The 10861-nt window shown below is 31.4% G+C and overlaps 1 protein-coding gene across 2 annotated transcripts; it reads right to left on the bottom strand.

Moving 5' to 3' along the window:
- Positions 1-1103: 1103 nt before the first annotated feature.
- LOC121316549 (VIP peptides-like) lies at positions 1104-6089 on the bottom strand. 2 transcript variants are annotated; one of them, XM_041251583.1, is made up of 7 exons: positions 5922-6089; positions 4934-5050; positions 4369-4491; positions 4120-4224; positions 3879-4010; positions 2770-2881; positions 1106-1362 (listed from the first exon to the last, which is right to left on the bottom strand). In XM_041251583.1, the coding sequence occupies exons 2-7, from the start codon at positions 5038-5040 to the stop codon at positions 1354-1356; spliced, it is 588 nt and encodes a 195-aa protein (XP_041107517.1). In that variant the 5' UTR covers positions 5041-5050; positions 5922-6089; the 3' UTR covers positions 1106-1353. The 2 variants fall into 2 exon arrangements, with proteins under 2 accessions (XP_041107518.1, XP_041107517.1); XM_041251584.1 differs by lacking the exon at positions 5922-6089 and having other exon boundaries at positions 1104-1362; positions 4934-5043.
- Positions 6090-10861: the final 4772 nt, after the last annotated feature.

The raw sequence follows: 10861 nt of genomic DNA, 5'->3' as shown, positions 1-10861 counted from the left end.
ACTAATGCCACCCATTATAAATATTCATCTTTGTCCACCTTCACAATGTATGTTATATTAAATAAAGCAAACATTTTTGCACTAATAAAACTTTCTTTTTTTTATTTACTGCATATTTCAGAAGTTACATTCATGTGGGGAAAAAGAAGATTATCCCAAAGCTGCTGAAATATGGAATGACATTTTGCTAAAAGTAAACATTATGCATTAAATTTTGATCAAATATATTTTAAAATATTTTATTTGCAATAATGCACATCTGATTTATTAATGCTCTCGTATGAATAATTTTCCTGACTGATCGTTACTGAAAATTGGTGCATTATATTCAGCTTTCTTTGATAAATGTTTAAAAAAAAAAAAAAAGAAAACAATATTTAATATTTGTATAGACAGTGCCATTATGCCTAATGTTTATGGACTCTTTATTCATCTTGGGTGTTAGAGTTAGTACATGGAAAGTATAGTCGATTCTCTAAGTGTGTTCTGCTTCCTGGTTCCAACGTCCTGAGCTGTAGCTTAGTTTCACTTTGATTCTCTCCACACTACAATCTGGCCATGTGGCCTACAACACAGGAATACCAGGAAGAAAATTGTGTTTTGTTGTTGTTTTATATTGTCTATAGTGTTAATAAGAAAAAATACGTTAATAAATATAAAAAAAAAAACGTGGATTTTAAATCATTTAAGTGGTTATTGTAACCCTTAGTGGTGTGCTAACAAGATATATAATAACCAGTTTTAAAAGGGAAGTATGAACATACAAACTGTATCCTGAATTACATTAATAATGTTTTTGTCATGTTTATATGTTTGGAAATAATTGTATCCATGAAACTACTACAACTACTGGTTACTTTAACTTTGTACCAATACAATTGATGAAGCCTTTACTACAGAAATGTATGTGTTTTACACATAATATATAGATATAATATATATATATAATATTATATATATATATATATATATCCCTAGGTCCGATAGTATATATATATATATATATATATATATATATATATATATATATATATATATATATATATATATATATATATATATATATAATACTGAATTGTCGTGTGCACAGTACTCATTTCAATGCATTTATTGAACTAAGGATTTACAGAAGATAAGCCCACACAATATTTATGAATTCATGGCTAGCATACATATGTACAGCTTTAGGCAAAAATGTAATTATAATATTTACACTGTAAACATCAACTTTTATATATAACAACCACATATACAGTATCACCATCAACTCCACAATAAATGTTTTGGTTTTAGTACTGAAGTCCTTGTAATGCTATTTAAACTGAAACATATGTAAAATTATCATGTGTTTCTTCAGAGGGTCTGAAAAAAAAGGAAAAGATTAATGTCACTCAGGTGAAGCATTTTTTATTCTAACTTTTCAACTTATTGTAAAAGCCACATTTCCATACACATAGTGCACTTCAAGAGCTGCTGTTGCTCCACACTGAGATAATGTGACAAGAAAGATATTCCAATTCAGTAAGATTTGATGTGTCACCATTAGCGATCCCAAATGGAGCCTCGCTTGTATAAACTCTAATTGGGATCTGTACCCGTGGAATTTTAAATCCTACTGGTAGAGATGCTAATTGGAGTTTCTAAATCCTGGATATAATGTTCAAAATCAGGATCTCATCTGTTTGCTATAAAATAATATGTTACGGTACAAACTCAAATTTCTGCTGGCAGAATTTTACACTACTTTGTTGTCATTTACAATGCTCATTTGTCAGTTGTAAGATTACAGAATTGCACTCACTTAGAAATCTGGAGGTGTTATATAAATGTGTCACGCTATCTCTGGGGGTGGTGTATTGTATTACTGTATAACTTAAGCAGCATCTCTAATACAGAAGGGCAATGAGTTCCACAATCTGGGGGCTATTATAACTAGATGCACTTTCTCCTCTCCTTTTCAATTTTACCTTTGGGAGGCACAAAATACCTTTGTCAGTTGACCTTAAAATGCAGTAAGATTTATATGTAGACAAAATCTCTCTTAGGTAATCCGGGGACAAGCCATTTCATGATTTATATGTCAATATGACAATTTTAAAATGAATTCTAAAACACATTGGGAGCGAGTGCAGGGAGACCAACACAGGAGTTATATGAGCCCATGTTTTTGTTTAAGTGAGAACCATAACATTTGTATTTTTAATAAGCTGCAAACAGAACAGTCAAATCAGATGTTATTTCTGTGGAGATAAGGTCATGACCATTCTGCTGTGACTGGGAATTAAAGTTTGCTCAGATCTCCAGCACACTTCACTGTATAGAGCTTTCAATCCAATTTGTCATAGAAAAATAGTTTTAATTTAAATCTTAAATGATCAAAGTGATCACTGCAAATTGTAACTATAAAAGTCAGACTGTGGGGAGGGAGGTGTTGCTGTGGGTGCTGTGGGAAGGTACGCCAGTACCAGAAATACACCTGTTCAAAGACCTTGGAGCAGTTTTAAAAAAAAAGACTGAAAGACAACTTAAAGTCAGAACACTATGTAAATGATCACGCCAGCACTGTATTTTTGTACCCATACCAACCTTACCATTCAGGGATGCAATGTAGAAATATTAAAAAGAAATAAATTCAATAACAAACGTTTCACCTAGAAGTCTTTTTCAATGTCTTTAAATTTTGGAATGGGTTTACACAAATAAACATACAAGCTGTATTTTTGTATCCCTATCAACTTCAGTGATGGATTAATGTAAAACATGACCTACCAGTGGGAGATGGCTCAGGAGCTCATTTACAGAAACTTCATCATAGTTTTCTGAGTAGGGTTCATTAAGGGTGACTTCTTCCTGAAGGCTTGTTGGATTCATGTCTTCCTGGCTGTTACAGATGAAAAAAGGAGATGAATGCACTGAAGAAAGAAAACTAATGAAAATCGTTTTTCATCACTTTAGATTTTTTTTTAAAAATGGTATTACAGTATTAAAGCCTATCATCCCCACGTCCCTCATCGGAGCTAAATAAATTGGTTTTATACAATAGAAGCAATGTGTTAAAGCATCCTGAATAAACATACTCAAACAGAAATGTGATATCTTATTGCTACTATATATAAATATGTGAATATGTTTCTGTAAAATACAGAATGTTGGTAATGCTTAAATGGTAAAGCTACAATTTTAACAACTTCTTTGGACAGCCAAGTTGATTTTGAAAAAGCTAAGATCAGCCAAATTAATGCTAGGAAACACCATACATAAAACCAAAGATTGACCTACAGGTAAAATATATATACATCCTGTGCAGATTCTACAGTTAAGCTATCCTAATCTATAGTTTCTGAAGTATATTTGTACTTTCTTGTAAAAAGTACATAGGCAAGGCTAGTCAATGAATTGCATTATATTGCTAAGGGACAGAAAAGCCTAGGCTTAAAGCAATCAGCTATCCGTTGATCAAACTGGTAAAGAGTCACTCTGGCTGTAACAAGTGAAAACTAATGCCCATTGATGTCATACACCAGCTTAATAAAAAACACTGGTACAATGTTTTCAAATTCACTTATCAGGAAATTTTAACATAACATTAATTCAAATCTGTAGTTTGGAATTTATAGCATGATAGCATGGTACTGAAATCATGAAATGTACACCTTTACATCTTAATTCAGTCTTAATTCAGACTTTATATATATATATATAATATATATATATATATTATATATATATATATAATATATATATATATATATATATATATATATATATATATGTTTGCAAACGTTTGTTTTTCAGGCATGAGTTTCTCTGAACTGTAGTTTGAGATTTTACAATCTTTTGCTTTGGTTTCTTTTGAGTATAAACATTTTTCTCCATACCTTCTCTTTCCTGTAAGGACAGAGTTTAGGTATTTCTTTACAGCCATTTGTTTTCGAAAGCGGCTATAGTTGTCAGTAAATATGGCATCAGAGTGGCGCTTGACTGGTATTTGTTCCTCCAAAAAGTTGTTGCTGTCAAAGGAAAGAAACAACAGCATATTAATATAAAATCTTAGGGCATACTAGATCAATAAACATTTGAGTTGTATGAATTAAACAATTAAACAGCCACATGTTTTACCTGACCCTTTTTCCAATAAGGGACTCCAAGTACCTTCTTGCTGAAAGCTGACCAAGAAGTTTACTGTATCCACTAGTGAAAAGCCCATCCGCATGTCGTGCAGTTCTAAAAATAAATGAATAAATACACAAATAATTCACAATTTTTTTTTATTATTGTATTTATTGAGCATTTTGTTTCCTAAAACAGGAAGCCATAAAAAAGCAGTATTAATAAAGAAATGGAAAGAAATGACCAAAATATTCCTACCTGGCCACTGCATTTGATAAATCATAATAAAGTTTATAGCTTTCTGGAACTGATTCGTGTTTTGATGAGTCCTTTGTCCAGTCGCTATCACTATCTCCATCCAAAGTAATTGTGTTCCCCAACCTGTAAGATAAGCCCTGAAATAAACAACTTGTTGACTCTGATAGATTTGCTTTGTCTTATATTGATGTCATATTGTGTCTCAGCATAGTATTGAACAGCGTAATTTAACCAAAGTGTAACTACTGTCCTTAACCTTAGGTTTGGTTATCAAATTGCAGACTTGAGGTCATTTAGGTAATCTGGTTTCCTCAGATGAATTATGATTCAGATTTTAACTGTTTTTTCTAGGTCAAATTTGTTTATTCATTAATTCATGTAAATGTAAAATAACAAACAATAACAATTATTTTATTTAAATGTTATTATTTTATCACTTTACACAGTGTATGCACCACTTAGCATATATATATGACAGCATCCATTTTGGGTGTGATAAAAATGGAAGATATTAAGAAAGTGATCTTGTTAACTTGTTGCCCATTATACTGTGAAAAGCCCTTACCTCATGGTAGAGTATGTTCCAAGAGCAGGTAGTCCCAATGTCCTAGAATATAACACACTGCACAGGGCTAATAACAGCAGAAGCTGGGAACTGTTCCTTTGTAACATAGCTTTGAATCTAGAAAAAAAGGTCAAAAAACCATATCCAATAGAGCATCAAATTATTTGACAACGGGTGTGTCTTTTGACTTACTGCAGTAATTAACTTTGAAATTGAGTCTCAGAAATAATAAATAAATAAATAAATAAATAAATAAATAAATAAATAAAAATACTTAGTTTGCAAAAATGTACTAGCTCAATTATTTCTTGAACGTTATCGTCAGTCCATATATTACATTTCACTTCAAGACAGGTCGACTTAAAGCAAATTCATTTTATGTAAAGTATTGTAAAACTCTTAGTTTGTTAACAAAGTCAAGGTACAATTCATATTTTTGAAAATCATGCATTGTGTTAAAGATCAAACTACCACGAAGTGCATATGCATCGGATTGAAAAATAAAACGTTCTGACAGTAAAGAAATGGGCGGATTCACAAGCATTCATCGCAGTGCTATTTTTTATATTAATATATAAAGAAAGTGATATAATGCACTTTTAAGAATATTCATTGCCACCTCGCAAAGTTTAAGCATTTTCAAAAATCTCTGAAACACAAGTGTACAATAAACTACAGAATAATATAAATTTAAAAACAAAATGAACTTACAGAACTTAAAATTACAGAACTGAAGAAACCACTAAGATGCATGTGATCTGTGAATCTGCCCCATACTAATAAAGCTAGCTTTTATATAAGTCGCCTGTTGAAACTATAAACTAAAGAAAGTAATGATTCTAAACGTTTAAGTGGTAAAGAATCAAAAAGAAAAAGGTAACTCAACATATTTTAACATATATTAATCCATTGAGAATTTTGTACATGATCACAAATTTATATATAAAAAGTGACAGCAGAATACCATTGAAATAATCCCTTAACTTACATTGTGCTTCAACCGTTTGCTTCAGTACAAAGAGTTGTCCTTGGTGCTGAAAGCAGCGCTCTGTCTTTTCTTGGTGCTAATCTCCGAACAGAGCGATCTTGTTCTGAACTACCCTTGTGATGCAAAGTCGTCCTCTCCAATAGAATGTACCTGCTCTTTAAAACTCCACTCCGCTGTATTCTCGGTGTATGGAACACAGACTCCCTCGTTTTATACATCTGAACACTTTCCACGGGATGGTAATTACGTTTGAAAAATGTAGATACGTCATACTAGGCCCATCAGGATGAACGGATTCGTCATCGTTTTGTTAGTCAATTTAATAGGGCAAGGTTCCTCCTCTGGTAATAGTGTGCAGAATTGGATTATTATTTTTATTCTTGTCCTGACAGATGTTGACGCATCAGCCATTTTTCCTTTTTTTTTTTTTTTTTTTTTTTTTGTTAAATGTCGACTTGTAAAAATAAAGCATTTTGATTTAAATAACTTAATATAATTCTATTACCCCATACACTGGTGCACACTACGCTGTTTTAATAGTATTATTATTTTGAACAATGCAATGCAAAAGATAGCAATGTGCGTTCTACAAGCTGAGGTATCCAAGACAATTATGGAACTTGTACTAAAACAGTATTAATTTACGCCAGTGCAGAACAAGTCTGATTAAAGATAACATGACACCTTGAAGGGGTTCAAAATAAATTACCATACTTCTATGCAAAAGCACGTTTGCGCTGGTGAAGTTTTTTAAAAAAAATAGGCGACTATTATTAGATTGTATAAATATATCTTTGTACAAATTCCATTTTAAAAACGCCTTGCTATTGTACGTTTTTATTACAGGTTGTTTTATATTGCTAACCTAAATGTAATTTTCTCTTCCTTTAATAAAATCTGGGATTAGTGACATTCCCAGTATTATGTTTTTAGTTATGGCTTTTCGTATATTTTAGTCCACTTTCATTAATGGCACACCCATATACAACATTTAGTCTGTTCTACCATTCTTACAAAATAAAATCAAAACTATAACGTTTATGCCATAATTATCTTGGCCACTAATAAAAACGTTCTAAGCTATTGTTCATGGTTTCGCGAATTTAGTATAGCCAATTAGCTTTAATGGTAGCAAATTAACAAACTAATATGTCAAACAAATGTATTTTATACAACAGATTTAGGGTTAGGATTAACTGTCTTTAAACCAAATGCACTAATGAAGGCTTTTATAAAGAAGTCTGGTATACAAGCGTTTCAGTAAATATTCAAACTCCTGTGTGACAAGTAAAATAATCTGCTATTTATACACAAATTCATGGGTGCTATTCATGACATTGTTGCATTAAACAGAAACTTTAATATTGACTTGTAGTATAATAATAATAATAATAATAATAATAATAATAATAAATAATAATAATAATAATAATAATAATAATAATTAGTATTATGGTTTTAACTGAACCACCAACAGTCTTTTTTATATTATTTTGTATTTTATATTGCTTTTGATAATACTGTGCAACATTATATTAACCAAGAACTACTATAGAAGCATATAGAAATGAATTATTCACTATTACTGTACATTAGACAGGCACTGACTGCTCATCACTGAATAACAGACAGTGTATTACCCATCAGTGCATGACTAATAGATTACAAGACATAAACAGATACCAATTTGCTTATTAGTTTGCTAGTAGATTTTAACATGTTTTCTTTTTTTTTTTTTTGCGTGTCATTTCTATTCCCAATAGAGAATTATTTACTCATTTACTCTTGAGTTTTCCAACATTTTTTTTGTATAACTTTTTTCCATATACCACAATGAAACTTTTTAATTACTGTTAGTAGGTTTATCTTTTTGCAAAGTTATTAAGTGTTGAAAAATTCAAAATTAAGTAGTTTGGCTTGCATTTATGCAAATAGCTTTATGGAAATATTATACTTGTGAGAAGTTGAATAAAACATATGTTAGAACAGTATTATGAAAAATATGTGCATTGTATTTTTGTATTGGAAAAATGATTCAGCAGCCATGTGTCACATTGACAAACCCCACCAAACACTCCAACAACTATTCTTGGGTGTAAATCACACTACATATAAAGAATACTTAAAGATGTAAATTACTAAAAAGTGACTAAAATGAAAAGTGTTCATCTGCATTTGTATCTGATCATTTTGAAGACTTCCTCTGTCTGGTAAGTTCATACTGCATAAATTGTATTTCCTGTGATCTATAAAAAAAATAAAAAAAATAAACATAGCTGACTTTTTTAAATGCATCAGGAATTACCAGCTTTAACTTAAATAAATAAATAAATAAAATTAGGCAGGTGTCGCTATGGTAATGTTAATAAATATCACTCAACAGTCTCTTTGCCCACATAATTTTGATCATGCTGAAGACTGAGGACCACGATCATTTAAAAAAAAAAAAAATCCAGAAACATAGTGCATGCTTTTATATTCCTATTTCAAAGTGTTTTTCATTCAGTTTCAGCTGAACAAACACAAATAAACATTTAAATTTCCTCATGGTACCCAAAATTGTAATACATACAAAGAATTTAACTACATTAAACAGTAGTGAACCAGACACTAAATAGCCTATATAGCATTACCATGTGCGCACTTGTATAGTAGAGCCAGATGCATCCAATTACATTTATCATACAAAATGCAGTGTCGTGAGTCATATTCATCATATCCCTAAACAAAAAAAAATTAAAAATTAAACATTACAATCATAGGTTAATAATTCATCAGCTTATAGCATAAGCCTGTAGAAGGATATTTTTCTAAAACAAAAAAACAACCTGAAAAAAAAAAGTGTTTGAAATAATGAATACATTGAAGAAAAAAAAGATTGCATATTACTACACACCAAGGGCAAAAACTACAGCTAAAGTTAAAGCTAAAGTTACTGGAGCATGAACACCAATGAAAAGGTCGATATAGGTCCACAGACAGTAATAAATAGTCTTGACTGAATGCCAAAGTAGCCAATAAGAGTTGAACACAGTGAATGTTGCTATGGAGCACCCTAAAAATCTCTGTAACAATATTCTATGCAGTGTGTGAGGGTTTACATACTTTTGGTTCTGGAAACCTGGTCTCACTAGCTACACATTACTACAGTACTAACTCAGGTGTCTTCAAATGTTTAGCGACTTCATCAGCTAAAAACATATATGATATGGCTGACTTTGCATTGATTATTGAGTGGGAATGGAGGGATGTGGCTAAGCTTTCCCCAGAACTTATATTTGAACAAAAATATTAGCATGGTAATTAAACAGACTCTAAAGTTCTGGTGATTGGGTATAGTTTCAATGTGTTTACTCTAATATTTAAGTAAATCCTGTTTTTGAAAAGAGAACAATGCACAGTAATGTTGCAAAACTATAGAGACCTTACTTTTCATTACTTTTCTCTTTTCATAAATAGGACTAAATTAAAAGCTTGAAGAAATACCTTGTGTTCATGGTTATCAGTTTTACAACATTAACTCTATTTACCACTTTGGGATTGGAGCATTTTACAGTAGTGGAGAATCGTTCTGCATTGCCACAATCACCTACAGTATACATGTGTATCTGGGATTACTCCTGAAAAATAGGTGCTTGATGAAATCCAGCGGGATTCCTTTATGCTGTAAAATGTGTCAGGATTTAGCTTGCCCCTGAAAAGTACCACACTGTTAGCCTATCAACACAATATACAAAACCTTAGTAGTAGTCTACTTGCTAAATACCTCTTATAACAAAAATAATACTTAATATTTGATTCAATACAAGGTTTGCATTCTAAAAGAAAAATACATAAATATTACCTACCTAAATTAACTACGTAAATATATAATATTACCTAAAGGTTTTTAAAATCTAGTTTATTACTTTTGATTAGCTTCTCATTATCACTTTTTGTCCAACCTTTCATTTTTAATACCCTTTCTTACAGATGCAGTGTCACATGGTCTATTTCACATTAACATATAATTCTCTTGTGTTGTTTACTATTTTTATTCCACAGTTTAACCTATTGTGCATTCTACTGCAACTTAAGGCAAGCCTGGGTGACAACAGAGTTTAGGCTGTTGGGACAAAAATATACTCCCCTCCCTTCCTCTACCCACTGAAATGTCCTTGCCCCTATGTATTGTTTTAAGATCAGATATGCTCCTGCCTTTCTTTTAGCATTATGTGTTAATACACAACATATTCATGCTGTAATAGCTGTGGAAGCAAAATGTTGTTTTTATACTGATAACATTTCAAAGAAAGATGATATTTTCAAAATACGATTATAAGGTGACAATATTCTTTAATATTGGGATAGCAATATGGGGAAATGATCGCCTGTGCAACTTTATCATAACACTGGAAATAGTATTGGAGCTAAGGCAATGGATTCAAGTCATGTTCAAGATGTTAAATAAATAAAGAACCCAGTTTGTTAGCTTAGCTCATACAGAGTTCTGTATTTCTTCTAATTTACCATAATTACAGGATATAGCCCTGCACCGGTGTAAAACAAGCTCACTTTTGTCATTCCTAGTTAGTTTTGTTATATGCCCCTATGGATAAGGCCCACTTTTTTTTTAGTGACCTCTGTATCGGTTGTTAACACTGCATTACCCTCCATACTTCACATACATACAAGCAGTACACAGTAGGCTACTAACTGTCTAAGTGCAAGACAAAGCAGATCAAGTTCAAAGTCTCCTGTCTGTCAACGGATAACCCACAACCCTCTTACAGGTACTCTGTTGATATGTTGCAGAATTCAAACCACGCTTGTTGAATTTCACAATTAAAATAAGTGCATGGGTTAAAATATTATTCTATTTCATATCACATAGATGTTCTCAAATGTTTTTTTGTCTAACATTATTGGTAACATAATTATTTAAGGTATTAAACAAATAT

The sequence above is a fragment of the Polyodon spathula genome, chromosome 6 (genome assembly GCF_017654505.1).
Source record: "Polyodon spathula isolate WHYD16114869_AA chromosome 6, ASM1765450v1, whole genome shotgun sequence".
Classification (NCBI taxonomy): domain Eukaryota; kingdom Metazoa; phylum Chordata; class Actinopteri; order Acipenseriformes; family Polyodontidae; genus Polyodon; species Polyodon spathula.
This window is presented reverse-complemented; position numbering and strand designations above follow the sequence as displayed.